General features: G+C 56.3%; 2 protein-coding genes across 2 annotated transcripts in view; one reads left to right on the top strand and one right to left on the bottom strand.

Annotated features, from left to right (window-relative positions):
* The first annotated feature begins 9,393 nt into the window (after positions 1-9,393).
* LOC133747782 (5-hydroxyisourate hydrolase-like) lies at positions 9,394-12,573 on the top strand. The gene is made up of 4 exons (XM_062176101.1): positions 9,394-9,538; positions 9,889-10,028; positions 11,714-11,849; positions 12,306-12,573. The coding sequence occupies exons 1-4, from the start codon at positions 9,479-9,481 to the stop codon at positions 12,393-12,395; spliced, it is 426 nt and encodes a 141-aa protein (XP_062032085.1). The 5' UTR covers positions 9,394-9,478; the 3' UTR covers positions 12,396-12,573.
* A 223-nt stretch (positions 12,574-12,796) lies between these two features.
* GAS8 (growth arrest specific 8) overlaps positions 12,797-21,119 on the bottom strand; it is a 17,281-nt gene continuing 8,958 nt past the window's right edge. The window contains exons 7-11 of the mRNA XM_062176100.1: positions 20,696-20,863; positions 20,264-20,350; positions 17,969-18,178; positions 15,139-15,204; positions 12,797-13,042 (exon numbers count right to left, since the gene is read on the bottom strand). Of these exons, the coding sequence (XP_062032084.1) occupies positions 12,893-13,042; positions 15,139-15,204; positions 17,969-18,178; positions 20,264-20,350; positions 20,696-20,863 (681 nt within the window). The 3' untranslated portion in view covers positions 12,797-12,892. The remainder of the gene's footprint in view (positions 13,043-15,138; positions 15,205-17,968; positions 18,179-20,263; positions 20,351-20,695; positions 20,864-21,119) is intronic.

Here is a 21,119-nt window from a genome sequence, read left to right as displayed (position 1 = left end):
CTTTATGGCTCTACAGGTTCAAAGGGTGATTTTTGGGAAACCAGATAATCATGACCAGGCCCTATACACTGAGGTCTGGAAGGATTTTCTCATAGACCCCCCCCAACATGGCTGAAAGCCAGCCTAAAGAAACAGATAAGGTCATCAAAAGGAAAGAGTGCTGGGACCCGAGGGAAGGATAAGCCACCCCCCCAACCCAGTCATTCCAAGTCCCCCAGAGGATTCAGGTGTCCTAGACCCTCCCCCACATGGGATCCTGCCGACAACCCCAAGTGCCCGACTCTTCCACTCCAACGTCCCCTGCAGGCCCGTCGACACCTGCAACTCTGAGGACCCTTGATCAGGGTAGAAGACCGGCCTCATTAGCCCTCCAGCCACACGGAGTGGGGCGAGGCAGCCCCTTCACCCGCAGCTGAGAAGTTTCCAGATTCCGCTCAACCCCTTGCTCCAGTGCCCCTTTACGCCAGGTGCCTCCCCGTTTGGGGAAGGCAGGCCCCCTGCGTGGTGTTTATTCCCTTTTCCACTAGCCATCCGTATAACCAGAAACAGCGAACCCTTCTTTCTTGGAAAAACCGCAGGCTCTCATCTCCCTTCTGAGTCTACTTTCTTCACTCACCAGCCGACTGGGACGACTGCCAGCAGCTTCTACAGACCTTCTCACCTCGGAGGAGAGATCGCATCCAGTGAGAGGCCCAAAACCGGTCTCGGCCCTGATGGACAGCCTTCCTCCAAGCCCATCAGACAGGAGTATTTCCCCTTAGCCACCCTGATTGGGACCCAAATGATGGAGGTAAAGAGGCTCCCAACCAGTATCTTAGAAGGGGTATGCGCGGCAGCAAAGAAGCCAACTACTTTCTCTAGGGTAAGTGAGACCGTCCAATAGCCAGTCCCTGGGAGCTAATTTCTCTAGGGTAAGTGAGACCGTCCAATAGCCAGTCCCTGGGAGCTAATTTCTCTAGGGTAAGTGAGACCATCCAATAGCCAGTCCCTGGGAGCTTTTCTTGAGCGCCTCTTTGAAGCATCCCGCATGTATGCTCCCACAGACCCAGAAGCCTCAGAAAGCAGTGGTACAGTCAACGTGGTGCTTGTATCACAGTAGGCCCCCGATATCAGACGTGAGTGACGGAGACTGAAGGGTTCAAGGCAAAGCTCTGAATTGGTAGAGGTGGCTCAACGGGTCTATAATAATGGAGATGACCCTGCTACTATCCAGACAAAAAAGATGGCCAGAATTATGGCTCTAAGAAACCCTGGAGGTAGCAGTGTGGCCTCTTCATGCTGCCTGTGCCTAACCATTCTGAGACTATGTGTTTACAACACTTCCTAGAATGTAAGATAAAATATATATACACGAAGACATGCCTCCATATGTGTGATCTTATTGAATACAAAAACTGTAAGGAAGTAAGGTCAACACAGTTGAACTTATCCAACATACATATAAGGAAATAAATTCAACTACTTTTTTGTAATCAAAATAGTTTATCCTGATTGTGTCTGAGTAAATCAAACAAATTGTTAAATTAAGCTAAGTTAGGTAATTACATTAAGTATGCCCAGCTTACTTAAATGCTACGGGTACATAAGATATGTGTGTACAAGGTATAGGATTGTTAGAATAATTACAAGTATGCTATAAAGTGTGTTATAAAATGTGTTGCCATACTAGACCATGTATCCACACATACTTGTTAGGCAGGTAATTTGCTAAATTTACTAATTGATACGCCTAGCAAAAACAACTGTAAAATAACAGTCATCAATATTTGCTGCCAGTGTCTACTGAGCCCAGTGACAACGCTACGACACCAGACCCATCAGTCTCTGCCGCAGGTGTCTTCCGGGCCCAGCAACACGGTACAGCAGTAGTCTCAGAGAGGATGGTACAACGGTGGTAACCGATTCCGTCAGAGGCTATAATATGTGAAACCTTTAGGCCCCACCTTACTAGGCCTCCAGTTTCAGGGGATGAACTGTAAGGAGCAGAAATTAAACCACTTCACCACAATATTAACAAGAAATACCCAAGAGCTAAGCTGACTGCAGATCTGCATGGACTTGATAAGAACCACCCATGGCCCACATACAGCCTCCTGGGGACCTCTTCGGCCCTACACTGACCCCCAAAAGTCTGCAGACTGAAGAGGCCCAGAGAGAGTCTGAGAGCGGCAGGCGAAAGCCCCGGGTTGACCCGCTACACTCAGACCTTCCCGCAAAAGAGTTCTCTCAGCCAGGCCTGCTTGCCCGACGCCGAGGCTCTGAGCTAGCCCGACGCCGAGGCCTGCTTGCCCAATGCCGAGGCGCTGAGCTAGCCCGACGCCGAGGCCTGCTTGGCCGAGCCGAGGCCTGCTTGACCGAGCCGAGGCGCTGAGCTAGCCCGACGCCGAGGCCTGCTTGCCCGAGCCGAGGCGCTGAGCTAGCCCGACGCCGAGGCGCTGAGCTAGCCCGACGCCGAGGCGCTGAGCTAGCCCGACGCCAAGGCGCTGAGCTAGCCTGATGTCGAAGCCCTGCCGCCTGAAGCAGAGACTCTACTTGCGCTTGGAGAGCCGTGTTCTGCTCAGAGGCTCCACCCTCGCGGATGCTGTGAGAAGCCGCCCTCTGTGGCTGAGACACGTCCTGAGGAGCACCAGAGGTACTGTGGGAACCCTGGGAGGTCGGTTTGCTCAGTGTGTTATGTAAATCAGAATGTGTGACTTCCCCTCTGCATAATAAAATCCTTATTGGAACCAACACAGCCTCGGTGCCGTTACCCCATGCATGACAAGTAATAATGTATTCATGTAGAAATTTATCATCCAAGCAAGACTCAAACTCCCCAAGTTGCAAAATATTAGTGATGGAAATGAAATAAACACAAAATAAACATAAGGATATGTCATGCTAATATATTAGGAGACTTAAATCTTTTTTTTTTAAATTCATTTGACAGGTAGAGTTACAGACAGTGAGAGAGAGACAGACAGAAAGGTCCTCCTTCCATTGGTTCACTCCCCAAATCACCACGCCGATCTGAAGCCAGGACCCAGGTACCTCCCCGGTATCCCATGCAGGTGCAGGGGCCCAAGCACTCGGGCCATCCTCCACTGCCCTCCCAGGCCACAGCAGAGAACTGGACTGGAAGAAGACCAACCAGCACTAGAACCTGGTGCCCACATGGAATACTGGCGCCATAGGTGGAGGATTAACCAAGTGAGCCCCGGCGCCAGCCCCAGAAGACTTAAATCTTTAAAGACTGCAATACCACCCAAAGCAATCTATGGTCAATCTATGGGTGTGTATGAGAACACCCATCCTAACATTCTCATGGGGATATGTGTATGAGAACACCCATCCTGACATTCTCATGGAATTCCAAACATGAAAGGCCAAAGCTGAACTGAAAAACAAACACAAATGTAGCAGATTCATGTTTCTCAATTTAAAATCTTAACAAAAAGCAATGGTAATTTTAAAAACCCTAAATCTGAGACAAAGGGATAAACTGTGCAATAAAACATACAAATAAATCTGCATAACTTTGGATTTCACATTTCTTAGATCTGACGCCAAAAGCACATGCAACCAATAGAAAAACCAGACACACTGGATTTCCTCAAAACTAAAAATATTGTCCCTCAGAAGACACTACCAAGAAAACTGTTGGACAAAAACAAAAGCCATTTTCTCCTCTGACTCGGCAGTCCACGTAGAACACCTCGTGAGGAGATGGGGTGGTTTAGGGAGTCCTGTAGACCAGCCCGATTCCAGTGCTATCTGCCTGGGGACAGGATCAGATACACAGCTTAACGGCTCAATCATAAAAGACTGGCCCCACTTCTGATGCAAATGGCAAATTGCTATTATTAGGGTCCCAGGTTACCATGTGACTTCCATTTGACTCTGATACTAATCCGAGGTTCCCACATCCACCTTCTCTAGTTTGATCACTCACTACAGTGGCTGCCACAACCCAGGAAAACAGCACACTTGCCATTCTTGATTTATTACAGTGCATACCAGAAAGGCTACAAATGAACAACCGATGATGATGTACACAGGGTGAGAGACTACGGAACTTTCACAAATGTTCAAGGTTGCCTCCCTCCCAGCACCTCCACATGTTAATGCAGAAACTCTCTGAACCCCATCCTTCTGGATTCTTACTGGGTTTACTTAAGGACTCAGCATGATTGGATCACTGGACATGGGTGGTCAAGGCGATTCTCAGTCCTGCTTCACAACAACACTTGGAGTAAACCGTGTTCTGGGTTACACAACACACTCTGCGGGAGGGTGCTTCAGGCTGCAGAGCGGGCGTTCCCACACCGCAGTGTTCTGGCTTCCTGCTGGTGCAGACACTAGGAGGGCGGGGAGCCCTGGGATCATTCACTGGGTGGGGGGTGTGTCCTCAGCACCCCCCCCCCCACTCATTTCCCTTTTCAAGATGAAAACACGAGTTCTACTGTCGGGGGTAAACACCTAGTGACAGCCGTGTGAAGGCTGGAGCAGGTGCCGATCGTCACTGGGGGCCGCTCCTTCGCTCTTCCGCCTTGTGCAGGGAGCAGGGGCCATCAGTCTACGCACTGACTCAGCCGCACACAGCAGAAGCTTGAATGCCAGCCATGCCAAAGACACAGCCAAACTCACTTTCCACAAGGAGGCAGGGTGAAGCCGAGGGAGAAATACACAGGGCACTGGGACGCAGGGAGATGGCGACAGGCCAGAATTGCCCAGAGGAAGATGTGTGCACTGGGGAGGGGGCAGTTTTAGGCTCAGGCTCTCAGGGCTAGGGGACTTTCTGCTGGACCCAACCCCCACCCCCAGTGGCTGCCCATGGAACCCTGAGGGCCTGCGATGCCTGCGCTTGGCAGTATCTGTGCTCCCGAGGCACCCCAGGGAGGCGTACCCCTGCCGGCCCTCCCAGAATTTCCCGAAACTGCTCTTGTCCTCTGCCCACACTGAGTGTGCTCTCCTGGCCCTGCCTGAGAAACTGCTGCCGGCAGGGGTCCTGACTTCTAACATCGTCCCCACCTCCTTACTCCCACACGGGCAGGCACGAGGAGCCCAGGCGGCACGGAGGGTTTGCAGCAAAAAGGGAATTTCACTGGCGCAAGTTGGGCCGTGGGTCCCCGACCGTGTCTGCGAGTCAGCGGCAGAACAGGCGAGCAGAGGGGGACAAGGGAGCGACACCAGCCTGGGGTGAACGTTTTGCAGGAATAAAAACAAATACATGGGGGGGGGGGGGAGCAGGAAGGAACGGCACCGAGCGAGCGCAGGTTTTGTAAAAGTGGCTCTTTCGTGACCACTGTCACAGAATAGGGCTGCTCATCCGCCTCTCATCTGCTGTGGGCACAGCCCCTGCGAACATGGTGGCAGGTGCCCAGGGAGGCCACAGCCCCGCGCATTCCCGGGCCGGTCGCTCCCGGAGAACGGCAGTGGCCTGCACCCTCCGTGCGTATTACCGCGCCAGAGGCCACGGGACAGACTTCAGGTTAGCGCCAGACACGTGTGCTGGGCTTGGGGTGGAAACCGGACTCTCTGAACTCCGTTTTTCCACCTGAAGCCCCTCCTCTGCCCAGTGCTCGGAAGACCCCTCCCCACCGCCAACCCCGGCCTGCCACCGGGGCCCGCGCAGGAAACCTTTTCCTCACCTCCGACAGCGCGAAAAACACCCCCGAGGACTCGGCTCTGGTTCCCCTGACAAGCCTGAAGCCAGTCAGAAAAAGCGGGTGCGCGCGCCTGACCCTAACCCTAGGAACCCTGACCTTTGACCCAAGCCTCAGCACAACTCCAACCAGAACCCTACGCTGATGCCCTGACCCTAACCCTAGCTTAACACTGGGGTTGGAGAGGAAGGGGAGACTCGTTAACAGCGCTGATACGGAATGTTGAGTGGTATCGCCACTGTGGAAAACAACCCGGCAGCCGTGCGAAAAGAAAGACGTAAGTACCATGGGACCTAGCGATTCCACTTCCGGCTGTCCAGCGCGGGCGGAGAACCGCAGCAGTCCTCCGGGAGCCGCCGAGGATGCTGGGTACTGTAGTCCGCGAAGGCTCAGGGCCACCACCGGGGATTCTGGGTACTGTAGTCCGCGCTCTCCCTGCGCAGCCTTCCCCGCGAAGGCTCAGGGCCACCGCCGGGGACTCTGGGTACTGTAGTCCGCGCTCTCCCTGCGCAGCCTTTCCCGCGAAGGCTCAGGGCCACCGCCAGGGATTCTGGGTACTGACCGGCGTCTCTGGGAGTTGAAAGTGGCAGATGCGTCCGAGCACCCGGGGGAATCTCGGTAGTGTGGCCTGGCGCTCTGCACTGCGCAGTCCTCACCGCTGGACGCTGCGTGCTAGCCGTGGCACCCTTGGGCATTCCAGGGGCCTGCCCGATACCGTCAAGGATTCTGCGTAGGTTGCTCACACAGCGCCGTCGCGGAGGCCTCTGGGAAATGTAGTCTTTGAGGTGCAGCAACACAGCTACACAGCAAGGCTGTGTAGACACTTGGAGCGAACCCCAACTTCATGTAGCTCCACGTATAAAAACTTCACTTGCATAATGAAAAAGATAATACCATAATACCATCTTCACATCAAAAATAATAAAAACGTGTTAATATCAAATCAGTAGAGATTCCTTAAGTTATTTCAAATGTCACAGATCTAAAGAAACCTAGTTTAGAGTAGGCGCATTTGGGTGCCAGTTGGATCCCGGCTGCTCCACATCTGATCCAGCTCCCTGCTAATCCGCCTGGGAAAAACTGCAGAAGATGGCCTGGGAGTTTGGGTTCCTGCCACTCCTGCAGGAGACCTGGATGAAGCTCCCCGTTGCAACCATCTGGGAAGTGAACCAGAGAATGGAAGATCTCTAACTCTGCCTTTCAAAAAAGAAAAAAAAAATTTTTTTAAAAAGTGGGGGGGGGCCGGCGCCATGGCTCACTTGGTTAATCCTCCACCTGTGGCGCCGGCATCCCATGTGGGCACTGGGTTCTAGTCCCGGTTGCCCCTCTTCCAGTCCAGCTCTCTGCTGTGGCCCGGGAAGGCAGTGGAGGATGGCCTAAGTGCTTGGGCGCCTGCACCCGCATGGGAGACCAGGAGGAAGCACCTGGCTCCTGGCTTCGGATCGGCACAGCACCGGCATGGCGGCCATTTGGGGAGTGAACCAACGGAAGGAAGACCTTTTTCTCTGTCTCTATCTGTCAAATTTAAAAAAAAAAGCAACACTCATTCCATTTCATTAATACATTTTTTGTAAATATTTATTTGAAAGGCAGAGTTACAAAGAGGCAGAGAGAGAGAGAGAGAGTTTTCATCCATTGGTTCACTCCCCAACCGGCAAGAGCTGGACTGATCCGAAGGCAGGAGCTTCTTCCAGGTCTCCATCATGGGTGCAGGGGCCCAAGCACTTGGGCCATCTTCTACTGCTTTCCCAGGCCATAGTAGAGAGCTGGATCGGAAGTGGAACAGCCGGGACTCAAACTGGAACCCATATGGGTGCCGGCACTGCAGACAGTGGCTTTACCCGCTTTCCCACAGCACTGGCTTCTGGCTAATACATCTTAAGTCCTCCTCCTCCTCCTTTTTTTTTTTTTTTTTTTTTTTTTTTTTTTTTTGACAGGCAGACTTAGAGAGACAGAGAGAAAGATCTTCCTTCCGTTGGTTCACCCCCCAAATGGCCACCACAGCCGGTGCTGTGCCGATCCAAAGCCAGGTGCTTCCTCCTGGTCTCCCATGCGGGTGCAGGCGCCCAAGCCTTGGGCCATCCTCCACTGCCTTCCCGGGCCACAGTAGAGAGCTGGATTGGAAGAGGAGCAACCAAAACTAGAACCCAGCGCCCATATGGGATGCCGGCACCAAAGGTAGAGAATTAACCAAGTGAGCCACGTGCCGGCCCCCTCCTCCTCCATTTCTTGTCACATATTTGTTAGCAAAACTAGGTCTTCTGTACTGTAGAATCCCCAGTCTTAGCTTGGGTGGCCTTCAGCAAGTTCCACAGACTATCTCCTGGGACCATTAGTTCTAGGGTCTTGATTACACTGGGGTTCAATATTTTCAGTTCAGGGACTGGCCCTGGGGAGAGGGCAAACCACCAGGACCACAGAGGAAACGTGGCACACAGGTCGCACAGTGGGATCTTGTCTGTGTCCTCCTCCTCAGAGGAACCTCTGGGGAGGCACCCAGCTCCCTCCCCAGGCCTCCTCTCACACTGCCTGGGGCGGGACTCAGGGCATCTCTGTCTTGGGACCAGAGCTTCAGGCTGTAAGGATGGGCTCTTTGCCCTCAGGGGTCCCCATGGCCTAAGGAGAGAACTTGTCAGGCCGTGTCCAGCCTGGGCCTCACTTTTTTGCGAGAAATGAAAAGCATTGTGTGAAGCTCTTTAGGGAGTGAGCTGACAAGGTGCTCTCTGTGAACCCAAAGGGTCCATATGCTGGGGGTGCTACCAAATAGGCAACCTCTAGGGGGAGTTGGGAGTTGCTCCAGAAGTTTCATTTACTTGGGACAGTAAAGGAGACAGAGAGAAGGTGTAGTTCCCACTAGCGCGGTGTTAGGAGTATCCAGGATGCAGAGAGGGGGAGGGGGCGGGGAGGGCCCTGCCTGCTCAGCACCGACCAACATCAGGCAGCCTTCCTTGTCTGAGGTCTGGCTTGCTCTCAGCACCCTGTCACAAGGGGAGTCGCCCTGCAAGGTTCTGTGAAAAAGCAGCTCAAGTGAGAAAAGTGCTGGCTTCCTACCTAGATCCTGTTCTGGGTTACAGCACCTAGGTGTCTGCCCTTGTATACTCCATCCCCTTGGAGTCGGAAGTCCTGAGCTTCCTAACTCCCTCCAAAGGGGTTCTAAGCAAACACTCCCAACCTTTGAGGAGGGTCTCTTTCCCTGGCCTTGAGGAGCCCTGACCCTTAGCCTACAAATAACCCGTGACCACCCTGGAATAACTGGAAAAGCTACTTCGCAGGAAGGAAAACTTTCCCCCTGGCCAGAGCAAGGCAGCCGGTCACTAATACCGGGTCCAGCTCTTTGCTGTACATCCTGCATCCCAAGTTCGTGCTACCGAAGCTGCATAATTTACTACAACGGTGGACTAGCACCCTCTCACACGGCTCCCCCACCTCCCGCGGAGCAGAGACCTCCTGCCCAGCGTGGGGGGCAGGCACAGCTCCGACAGCTGCACCTTTTCCAGGTACCGGTCCTTCGCGGCCACCCGGCGGCCCTTCCTGCACGGTCACGCGGCCGGCTGAGGGGCCTCCGGACAGGCGGCCCGCCAGGTCCCCCTCCCCGCACTCCCCGCAGCCTGAGCCTCCGTGGCCCCACAGGTCTGGGCAAGGCCCCTGGGGCCCTTCTGGCGGACACGGGGGCGGAGCCGCGCGATAGGGGGACGCTGGGCGGGGCTGGCAGGGCGGCTCCCCCGCCCCGCCTGGCCACATAGGTGGGTGCTAGCGTGGGGAAAGCAGCTGACCCGGAGGCGGGTGACCTCTGATCTGTCTGCTAGCCCGGCACAGGCGCCTTGGGGCGGGGCATGAGCTCCGGGGCGGCCTCGCGGCTGCTGGTCCTCCAGCGACACCTGGACTACCCTGAGGTAAGAGGGCCGCACGCCTGAACCCTAGGGCTCCTTTCCGCTCGGAAGTACAGGGGAGGCCCGGGTTGGGGCAAACAGGCTGACCCCTGGCTGCTGGCACTGAAGGGCGAGGGTTGCGGCCCTCTAGCGGCTGGGTGAGGGTGCGCGGCGTGGGGGTGGGGTGCGGCCTGGGAGGGCAAGCGAGAAGGGCCCCCGGCCCGCCCTGTTGGCCAGGCTGGCGCCTTACCGTGCGGACTGCCATCCCAGCTAACCTTGCACCCAGCCGGCTCCCTGGACAATCTGGGTCACAGCTGGTGTGGACACAGGACTGGGGCTCCCAAAAGCTCACTCCTGGCTCTCTTGTGGCCCAGGGCGGTGGCATGGAGCCGGTGGGCAGCCCACTGACCACACATGTACTGGACACCACCTCAGGCCTTCCTGCTCAGGGCCTCTGCCTCCACTTGTCCCGGCTGCAGGACCTGGGCCAGCAGTGGATGGAGCTGAGGACAAGGTAGGCAGGTCCAGAGCACCTGACCCCCCCCAGCACACGGTCCTCCCTGAATCCGACGGCCCACAGGTCCTAGAGGGCCCCAGCCTGGGTGCGCATTGCCTGGGTTCACACCTTGAACCTGTGCCTCATCTGAAAACCCGAGGGTAGCCACAGTGGCTGCTTTGCAGGTGTGAGTGCCAGGACAGCACTGCCGCTGTCGGGGTGTCCTGCAGCCTCACGGCCCCCTGGGCTTGCAGGAATCAGAGGAGCCCCACTGTCTACATGACCTCTGGGTACCTGCGGGCAGATGGGGAGACGGAGGTGGCACAAAGAGGGGTGCAAGCTGGGACTCCCAGCCAGGCCCATCGGGCACTGTGCTCCTCGGCCTCCAGGGCACACAGAACTGACCCTCGGCCCCTGCCCTGTGCCCAGGACCAGGCTCTGCCAGGGGAGGCTTTTCCAGTATTGCACATTGCTCAACTCAGGCTGGCTGGACTTGGCCCTCCAGGTGGGTTCCCCAGTCCCCTCATCTGGAGGAAGGAAATTTCAGTGTGATGGTGATCCCTGCGTCTGCCTGTTCACTTCCCAAATGCCTGCAGCAGCAGCAGCTGGGAACTCAATCCAGGTCTCCCACATGGGTGTCAGGGATCCAGCCACTTGAGCCACCACCTGCTGTCTCCCAGGGCGTTCACTCAGGACACTGCGTCGAGGACAACCAGGATTTGAACCCAGGCACTTCAGTGTGGATGCACGCACCCAAAGCAGTGTCTTCACTGCTGTGCCAATGCTCTTTCTAATCATAACGGAAACACAACTTGAAGGTACAGCTGGGCACAGCGAGTGAAGCCTCCAGCTTGCCTCATCAGAGGCCCAGCTGCTCAGCTCCCAGCCCAGCTTCCTGCTAATGCACCTGGGAAGGCAGAGGGGGATGGTCCGAGTGCTGGGGCCCCAACACGAAGCTGAACAGGATGCAGTTCCCGGTCCCGGCTTCAGCCTGGCCCAGACAGCTCGCTGGAACCTCAGGGTTTTCCAGAGGTGACTGAGCAAAACCACAAGCTTTCAGAGCACTCAACCAGCTCCTTGGACACAGCTGCCATGTGTGTGTGTGTGTGTGTGTGTGTGGCCGGGAGGTGGGGGGGAGCAATTACAGTTCAATCCAGAAAGTCAAGAATATAGTACATGAAAAACAGGTTATAGAAAAGTATGAACAGCATTATCTATTTTCTTTAAAAAAGAGTGTTAATTATTTGAAAGGCAGAGGTAGAGAGAGAGAAAAAAAATATTTTATCCATGGGTTCACTCCCCAGATGGCTCCAACAGCTGGGGCTAAGCTTCCTCCAGGTCTCCCATGTGGTGCAGGGGCCCAAGGACGTAGGCCATCTTCCAGTGCCTTCCCAGGCCATAGCAGGGAGCTGGGTCAGAAGTAGAGCAGCTGGGACTCGAAGTGGCACCCACGTGGGATGCCAGCACTACAGATGGCAGCTTAACCCACTGTGCCACGGCACCGGCCCATATGTTGTGATTTCTTAAGTGGGCAGTGCTGTGGTCTCTCTCGGCTACAGAACTGCAGACCCTGGAAACTGTTCCAGTCTTCTGCTGCCCCAGGTCTGTGTCAGGCTGCAAGGAGGCCCCTGGAGCTGCAGACCCAGGACGGCCAGGGTGGGGCGGCTCCTGACCACATCTCTGCAGCCCTGTCCTCTCTCCAGCTACACAGATCCAGACGGTCGGTGCCCCGGGCTCTTGACACCAGGCCAGATGAAGGCCGGCACCTACAAGCTGTTGTTCGACACTCAGGACTACTGGAAGAGGAGGGGGCAGGAGAGCTTCTACCCTTATGTGGAGGTGAGGGCCATGGGCAGGCCGGAGGGGTGGAGGCCCCTGACTCACTGACCTGCAGGCCAGGTCCAGCTGGCTGGGCCTCGTCTTTGTGCCACGGGCAGACACATCCCACTTCTGGCAGGGCGGTGGCAGGCAGGTGAGCTCACCTGCTTTGAGCTCCCACAAGAAAGGTGTTCAGGGACCTGAGGCATCATTAGACTGCCCCTAGGTCAGGCTTTGTGGGAGGTGGGGCAGATGACGCATCCCCTTTCATCCTAACCTCACTGCCTCCTCCATTGCCAGGAGCTGCCATCAGGGCACCTGACGTGACAGGCCAGCAGAACCAGGGGCTCGGGGCCGTCCCTCGGGCGAGCACTTGCCCAGGGAAGGTTCTTCCCCACCCCGGCCCAGCTGTGGAGTTCTCCTGAGGCCGGCAGCTCTTACGCCCTGGCCCCTCACCACCTTCTCTGCTTCTCTCAGGTGGTCTTCACCATCACGAACGAGACTCAGAAGTGCCATGTGCCTCTGCTGCTGAGCCCATGGTCCTACACCACCTACCGAGGGAGCTAGAGTTCAGCGTAGCACACGGAGCCCGTCTGATGCTCCCTCTGGCTGAGCCGCCCACCCAGTCCTCAGCAGAGGGTCTGTGACCATCCCAGGGGCCGAAGTCACCTGCTTCCTGGGTGAGGGTCTGGCCCCCTGAAGTTTCTCAGTGGGCTGCAATAAATTCCACGCTGCCATCTGCAAACTGCGCCGCTCACTGTGACAGGAGTGACGTGGGAGCTCTGCTGGTGTCATGCCAGCCCACAGTGAAGGAAGGGCCCTCGGAGAAAGTGCTGCTGGCTGTGGCTGGAGCAGGCACAGGAGGGGCAACTGTGGCACAGACTGGACACGCACCCAGGGAAGGATGCTGTGGGCTGAGCCCGTGCAGGCAGCTCTTCCACAGAGCCAGGCAAGAAGACAACAGCAGATGTGCAAAACCTTCAATTGCTGCAGAAATCTAAAAACAAAAGCTTGCTGTCACAGTGGTGAGAGGGTCCTACAGAGGACAGCCCTGGGTAGGGCAGCTATGTCGGAGAGCCCACCAGTCCGGCAGGGCCCTGGCCCAGTGTCTGTCCGACCACGGCTGTCTCCAGCGGCTTGAAGCCCACATTGTCCAGGGGGATCCCAAAGGCCAGCAGTTTTGCCTCATACGTGCGTAGCAGGTCATTGTGAGCCTGTGGAGACAGGGCAGCGTCAGGAAGGGGGGTCTACCTGGACACTGTGGCCAGAACACTCTGGACAGGGCAGCATCAGGAAGGGGGAGTCCACCTGGACACCGTGGCCAAAACTCTCTGGACAGGGCAGCATCAGGAAGGGGGGGTCCACCTGGACACCGTGGCCAAAACTCTCTGGACAGGGCAGCATCAGGAAGGGGGGGTCCACCTGGACACCGTGGCCAAAACTCTCTGGACAGGGCAGCAGCAGGAAGGGGGGTCCACCTGGACACCGTGGCCAAAACTCTCTGGACAGGGCAGCATCAGGAAGGGGGGGTCCACCTGGACACCGTGGCCAAAACTCTCTGGACAGGGCAGCATCAGGAAGGGGGGGTCCACCTGGACACCGTGGCCAAAACTCTCTGGACAGGGCAGCATCAGGAAGGGGGGGTCCACCTGGACACCGTGGCCAAAACTCTCTGGACAGGGCAGCATCAGGAAGGGGGGGTCCACCTGGACACCGTGGCCAAAACTCTCTGGACAGGGCAGCGTCAGGAAGGGGGGGTCCACCTGGACACCGTGGCCAAAACTCTCTGGACAGGGCAGCGTCAGGAAGGGGGGGTCCACCTGGACACCGTGGCCAAAATGCTGTGGCCCACTCCTAAGTTCAGCTCCGAGGGGGATGGAATCAGCAGTGTCAAAGAAAAGACAACATCTGTCAGCTGCACTCTGGCCAGACCCAGCGCTGAGCACTCTATATGCCTACACTCAGGTGGCCCACAACAGGGCAATGACACTCTCCTATTTCACAAATGGGGAAACTGAGGCACAGAGAATGAACTCAGCAGAACTATGGTCTGAGAGGGCTCCTGGCTCTCGCCAGGCCTTTCCCAATGAAGCTCATCCTCCCCGCCCTGCCCTTGTCCACAGCATCTGCCTCCTGCTCTTGGTAGACACAAGGCCCTGCATCTTCAACCAGAGTGAAGGGAAACCACCTCCACCAACCCGAGAAATGAGGCTTGAGTGACAGCACTGGTGGCATAAGCACAGACCAACGCCTTCCCAGCAGCCATGCCAGCAGTCTCGATTCCTACCTCTGGAAAATGCACCTTTCCATAAAATGGCAAGTTTCGGCGGCTGCTTCAAAGCCGGGGTACCTGGACTGAGAAGGGGTGGCTGTCTATGCCCTCATGCAGAAAGAGGCCAGGGCTTGGAACCTGACTTTAAAAGGGTCAACAGGACAGAACTTCAGAGAGAACGTCAGGGTTGGGCCCTGGTTCTCACCCATACCCATGGGTTTAGATCTCCTGAGAATCACATAACAGCCATGAGTATTCCCAGAAACCATGGGCCTGTGGATGGCCCAGACTCTGTGTGCTTAAGCATCAGCATCTGAGGGCAAGCTGGAGGTGGGCAGACAGGAAGTTGGGGAGAGCTGGGCCTGGCTGTGGTTTGCGGAGGCCTGAGAGGCCAAGGCGGACTGGGTCGCTAGGTTCATCTGGGTGTTCCTAACATACGGTGGAGACAGGACGGTCTGGTCATAGCCCCACACAACAGAACCAGGATACGACTTCCACCCCGCAGAGCCAAGGATGTCCCTGAGTCACACTCCCAGGGCGGCAGACCGGCCAGCTGTGTCTCACCATGCAGGGAGGGATACCTGGTGAGAGCCCACGCCTTTCTCGGGCACAGGGGGATGGGTGACAGCAGGGGCCCAGGCACCAGCGCCAGGGGGTCTAAGCCTCCCCTCGGAACTGCGGAAGGAGTCTGCTGATGTGCATTTCCAGACTCTGCAGGGTTAGGCCCTGACTGCCCAAGCTGAGGGGACAGTTGGGCATGCATCTGAGACAGCAGAGGTGGCTCCTCCAACTGCCCGAGAGGCCAGAGCAGCACCACAGTGTCAGGAAGGAACAGGGCAGGAAACACCAGGGGCCGATCCCAGGCCATGTGACCCTGGGCAGGCTGTTACCTGCACCTTCACACGGGACAGCCACGCCCACCTCACCCAACAGAGCACAGAGCATGAAGCAGGACAGGTGGGTCCTCGGGACGGTCCGTCTGGGAAGCCAGGCACCAAGGGACGGCCCTGAGGAGGGGACAGATGTGCGTGTCCATACCTTGCAGACCCGGGCCAGCTCATACTGCAGGTCCTTGATGGTGCTGTTCTTGGATTCCAGGACATCCTGAGGAGAGACACGTGTCAGCAGGAAAGGTCTCCGGGGAGGAAAGCAAGAAGAGGGAAGACGGGACACGAGCTTGCATGTGTGCATCTCCAGAAGGGAGCCCAGAGGAGCTCAGGGAGGGACAGACACTAAACGCCACCCATGCACTCTTAAACTTCTGGAACCACACACACATAGTATCCTCTCTAACAGGAACAAGCAGCCTCGGTAACTTCTTTAAAAAATATGTATTTTTAAAAAACATTTATTTATTTGAAAGGCAGTTAGAGAAAGAAAGTGGGGGGCAGAACCAGAGAGATTATCCATCTACTGGTTCACTTCTCAAATGGCCGCAAAGCCAGGAGCCAGGAGCTTCCTCTGGATCTCCTACCTGGGTGCAGGGGCCCAAGCACTTGGGCCACATTCTACTGCTTTTCCAGGCACATCAGCAGGGAGCTGGATCAGAAGTGGAGCAGCCGGGACTCAAATTGGAGCCCATAAGGGGTGCCAGCACTGCAGGCGGAGGCTTAATCAAGTATGCCACAGCACAGGTGCCTCTCTAACTTTTAACACTTCAGCAGAGTTGGCCCAGGTACACTCGGCCATTCCATCGGCAGCACAGAGGCCATCTTCCTGAGGAAGATGGGCAAGTCCCTCCACCTGCTGCCAAAAGCAGGACCTCACTCCCACACTTGCCTGTGCTCCTGGAGACCAGCCCTGCCCGGAGGACAGGGGTCCAATCCTGAGCAGAGGGAAAACGAGGGTCCAATGCCAGGGCCGTGCTGCTGCCTCCCCTCCTGTGTGGCTCCACCATCCCAGGCCTGACAGCCTATTCTAGCCTATTCCAGGCAATCCAAGCTCCTGCAAACAGAGCTGCCCTCTGGGCCTGCACCTGCTACTCCCCTATGCTTGGCCACAAGCAGGGACCCTCCCTGCCCCTACACCTCTCTGCTCGCATCCATGCTGCACTGGCCATCTGCTCCCCTCCGGCTCTCTGAGCCAGTCTATATGTCCACAACTCAGGGCTCCCATCAGCTTCAAGTCACAGGTGCAGCTGAGGGCCCTGTTACGATGTCTCCCTTCAAACAGAGATGAGGAGGCCGACACAGAGTCAGTGTGCTTGGCATTCACGTCCCACTGAACACTGCGTGGACGAAATCACCTGAAAAATGCCGCCGGTAAAAACACCTCCACAGGAGCCGGTGCTGTGGCACAGCGGGTTAAGATGCCACCTGTCGGGGCTGGCGCTGTGGCGTAGTGGCTAAAGCTGCCACCTGCAATGCCAGCATCCCACAGCACCGGTTCGAGTCCTGGATGTTCCACTTCTAATCCAGCTCTTTGCTACGGCCTGAGAAAGCAGCAGCAGATGGCCCAAGTCCTTGGGATCCTGCACCGATGTGGGAGACCTGGAAGAAGTTCCTATCTCCTGGCTTTGGATCGGCACATCTCCAGCCATTACAGCCATTTGGGGAGTGAACCACCGAATGGAAGACCTCTCCCGCTCTCTCTGCCTCTGCCTCTGCCTCTCTGTAACTCTTTCAAATAAATAAATAAATCTTAAAAAAAAAAAAAAAGATGCCACCTGCAGTGCTGGCATCTCAAACGGGTACTGGTTTGTGTCCTGGCTGTTCCACTTCCAATCCAGCTCCCTGCTAATGCACCTGGGAAATCAGTGGAAGTCCTTGGGCCCTTATACCCATGTCAGAGACCTGGAGGAAGCTCCTGGCTCCTGGCTTCAGCCTGGCCCAGCCCTGGCCATTACAGCCATTTGGGGAGTGAACCATCAGATGGAGGATCTCTCTCTCTCTCTCTCTCTCTGCCTCTGAAATACATAAATCTTTAGGGAAAAACAAAACAAAACAAAACCCCTCCATCAACTGTGAGGACACTTCAAGTCTGTAGCCAGGCCATCTGTGTCTCTGATGACCCCAGCACAAGGAGGAGGGACAGACAGGAGCCCACTGGCCCCACAAGGGTCCATCTCAGGGACAAGGGACTCCCCTCGATGGGCAGGCTGCAGGCTTTGAGATCAGCTGTGCCCAATTTGGGAGCAGCAGCTGTGCCAGAGGCTTGAGGACCTGTGTCTGTCTCCAAGGGCCCCTGTGGGAGCTGCACCTGCTGCTGCTGGGGATGGACGCAGGCCTAGCTGTGGAAGCTGGACAACCCAGTAGAAGCTGAGCTATGGGCTCTGTCTGAGGCTTCAGATTCTTCTGTCCTCCCTGTCTGTTGGGGCCAAGGCTGCCCCCCCACCATGCAGGGCCAGGAGAGCAGCACCGCAGGTAACAAGGGGCACAAATGAGTGAATGTTCTGGTCTGTGGAGACCTCACTACCCCTGCTCCACCAACCTAAGGCTCTCCTCACCCACCCTCTCCTGGGGGCCCCCGGGGCTCTGTTTTTCCTAGGTGGAGAGCCCAGGGACGCAGCTGCTCCCCAGGCCTGTGTCTGGGTCTGTCGCTGAGAGCTCAGGCCCGCAGAGAACCCGTCTTCATGCTGTGCTCCGATAACAGGAACCTAATGTGAGCCAGTCTGGGTGGCTGCAGTGGGAGGGGCTCAGAGAGTCTCAGGCACCATGAAGGAAGGAGGGGCTGGGGGAGACTGACAGGCTGCAGCCCCACTGACATGTCCACATGCTGGCAACGACAGCCTGAGAGGCCACCACCAGCAGCTCCCCTGCGGTCACCTGCGAGGTCTCTGCCCACCCACCCAGGCACGGGGCAGGAGTGAGCAGTCCCACCCCTTGGCCAGCCTGGCCCTCGCTGCCTCAGAAGCCTGCCCAAGGCCTACCTCCAGTTTGCGGGACACAAGTGTCAGGGTGGCAGGGTCCAGGTTGGAGGCGGCCAGCACCTCGTTGAACTGCACCTCCCTCTTCTCCACAGCGGCATTCAGGGCCTGCAGCTTGCGTTCCAGCAGCAGGTTCTTGAAGCCTGTCTTCTGCTGCACCTCTTGGATGGCGGCTGTGAACTTCTGGTAGAGCTCATCGCGCTCCTGTTGTACCTGCAGAGATGGGACTGGGGTCAGCAACAAGGACCCTGACCTGCAGACATGTCCCTGGGGAGAAGTCACTGCCCACCCCTGCCCCTGCTGGGCATATGCTGCTTCTGCGTGACAAAGGTCGTCTCACCTGAGCTTCCACACCTACACTACCTACCCTACCCTCCACGCACAGAATTAAAGGTGCGCAACTGTATACGAAATGGAAGGCAGGAGAGAGCCCTCCCCCCAGGAAGGTCTCAGGCAGCAAAGGGGCATCCTGGTGAGAGCGGGAGCAGCCCCAGCTGAAGGCCAGTCCACAAGTGGTCAACAGCCTGAGCTACTGCTTCTGACCTCAAGTGACACTTGTCTCTGACCACCCGTGTGTGAGATCCAAGGCGTCTAACTGCCAGCAGGAAACATTTATGAGGTGGGGAGCCCCTTGGGGGGCCCTGGAATCCCACTGCTGCCGACGCACCCCACAATGGCCGGTCTCGAAGCCAGCACACTGCCTAGTGGTAGAACTACTCTTCCTCTTCTCTTAACTCTGCTACTGACTGTGTTGTACAGGAATGAAGACATCACACAAGTGTCAAAAGCAGTGCCAGTGCTGTGGCGCAGTGGATTAAGCTGCCACCTGCAACACCAGAATTCCATAGGGGTGCCGGTTCGAGTCCTGGCTGCTCCTCTTCCATCCAGCTTCCTGCTAATGTGTCTGGGAAAGCAGCAGAAGATGGCCCAAGTGCTTGGGCCCCTGCCAAAAGCTCCTGGCTCCAGTCTGGCACAGCTCCGGTCACTGCAGCCATTTGGGCAGTGAACCAAGGATGGAAGATATCTCTCTTTCTCTCTCTCTGTAATTCTTTCAAATACATAAATAAACCTTTAAAAAAAAATGCAAGTGGTGGTTATAACACAATCCCAAGCCGGCGCCGTGGCTTAACAGGCTAATCCTTCGCCTTGCGGCGCCGGCACACCGGGTTCTAGTCCCGGTTGGGGCGCCGGATTCTATCCCGGTTGCCCCTCTTCCAGGCCAGCTCTCTGCTATGGCCCGGGAGTGCAGTGGAGGATGGCCCAAGTCCTTGGGCCCTGCACCCACATGGGAGACCAGGAGAAGCACCTGGCTCCTGGTTTCGGATCAGCACGATGCGCCAGCTGCAGCGGCCATTGAAGGGTGAACCAACGGCAAAAAGGAAGACCTTTCTCTCTGTCTCTCTCTCTCTCACTATCCACTCTGCCTGTCAAAAAAATAAAATAAAATAAAATAACACAATCCCAGTTTCTACAGTAAAGCACACAGGAAGAAGACCATGTCTGGAAAGAAGCTCACGACACTGCCTCCCCCTTGAGGGCCACCACTGGGCAGCAGGTCGGCTCCTTTCCACCTGCACGATGGACAGTGGCACGGCTGTGCAATTAGGTTAGTGCTCAGGAACGTGACACAGGGAGATGAAAAGAGCTGCCGTGAGGGGCCAAGCTACCCCAACCTGTGTGAGAGGCCAGCTTCTGAGGACACAGAAGAGGGTGCAGCCACCACCAACAGGCCACCTTCTGTAGAACAGGCCCCAAGGTTCTGCCTCCTAAAAGCTGCGTGAAATACAGAGCCGGCATTAAGAATTCCAGCTTTCAGGGCCGGCACTGTGGCATAGCAGGTAGCCCTGGCCTGTAGTGCCGGCATCCCATCTGGGCACCGGTTCTAGACCTGGCTGCTCCTCTTCCGATCCAGCTCTCTGCTGTGGCCTGGGAAAGCAGTGGAAGATGGCCCAAGTCCTTGGGCCCCTGCACCCATGTAAGAGACCTGAAAGAGGCTCCTGGCTCCTGGCTTCGATCGGCGCAGCTCCAGCCATTGCAGCCATGTGGGGAGTAAACCAGCAGATGGAAGACCTCTCTCTCTATCTCTACGTCTCTCTGTAACTCTCTTTCAAATAAATAAAATAAACCTTTTTTTTATTAAAAAAAAAAAAAAAAAGGAACTCCAGCTTTCAAATCCAGAAACTAGCCACTTGTCAACACCTCCTGGAGCTGGTGACAGGGATCAAGGCCCCCAGGAAAGCCCTGACCGGCTGGCAGGGGTCTTGGCAACAGCTGAAGGCCAGCCCGGTGCTCGCTCACCTTCAGGAACCGCTGCTCCAGCACTTCGTGCTCCCACTGCAGGTCTTTCAGCTCCTTCTCAGTGACTTTCAAACGTGCCTTTGTGCACTGGAGAGACAACAAGCAATGGGGCCTAGAAATCACTCAGGGTTCACAGGCATCCCTCACACACAGGCAGGACGCAAAGAACCGAGTGAAACCACCGGTGTGAAGATGCAAGCAGCTGCCTCCCACCAAGGCTGGCTGGTGGGACACGGTCAAAGATTAGGGTCATCTCCCAGGACACCCGCCAACTTCACATCCCCAGGCCGGCACCAGCCACACACAGGAGACTGCAGCCCCCAGCCCTCCCTTCCTGACTTAAGAGCAAAAGCCACTCAGGTGTCTTGGACGTCTCCCCACCGCTCGCTCCCTCCTGAGCCCAGGAAGGAGAGAAGTGGGCAGGACACTCACGACCAGGATCTGCTTGTCCCGCTCGTAGTTCCCAAGCTGCTTCTGCATCTCGTGCATCTCGTCCCGCGCCTTCTGCAGAGGGTCGGCCAGGCGCTTGTTCTGCATGGACACCTCCGCCATCTCCCTCTCCAGGTGTTCTTCCTTCTTCCGCATGTCCTCCATTTGCTCCTGTCAGCACAAGTAGAGGTGCAGGAGGTGCTAGCTGGGCAGAAACGAGGGGCTACGGCCTGCGGGGCAAGGCCAGCTGTCCTCAGTCTCACCAACAGGTGCGTGTATAAACAGAGTATTTACACACAGTTTTAACTGATTCTGAATTTTCTAGGAATTCAGCTTCCAGGCAGAGAGATGACACTTTGGGATTCCATCAAAGCTGGCTTGCTGTGGAAACCTTACCACTGCCAGCGTCTGAGTGACTCCGTGCCAT

The sequence above is a fragment of the Lepus europaeus genome, chromosome 19 (genome assembly GCF_033115175.1).
Source record: "Lepus europaeus isolate LE1 chromosome 19, mLepTim1.pri, whole genome shotgun sequence".
NCBI classification, from domain to species: Eukaryota; Metazoa; Chordata; class Mammalia; order Lagomorpha; family Leporidae; genus Lepus; species Lepus europaeus.
This window is presented reverse-complemented; position numbering and strand designations above follow the sequence as displayed.

Bases quoted from the DNA above. Each gene is read 5' to 3' on its own strand.
- LOC133747782 (XM_062176101.1), top strand. From the start codon at position 9,479: ATGAGCTCCGGGGCGGCCTCGCGGCTGCTGGTCCTCCAGCGACACCTG. The intron at 9,539-9,888 runs GTAAGAGGGCCG...CTTGTGGCCCAG, and splicing joins GACACCTGGACTACCCTGAG to GGCGGTGGCATGGAGCCGGT. The intron at 11,850-12,305 runs GTGAGGGCCATG...TGCTTCTCTCAG, and splicing joins GCTTCTACCCTTATGTGGAG to GTGGTCTTCACCATCACGAA.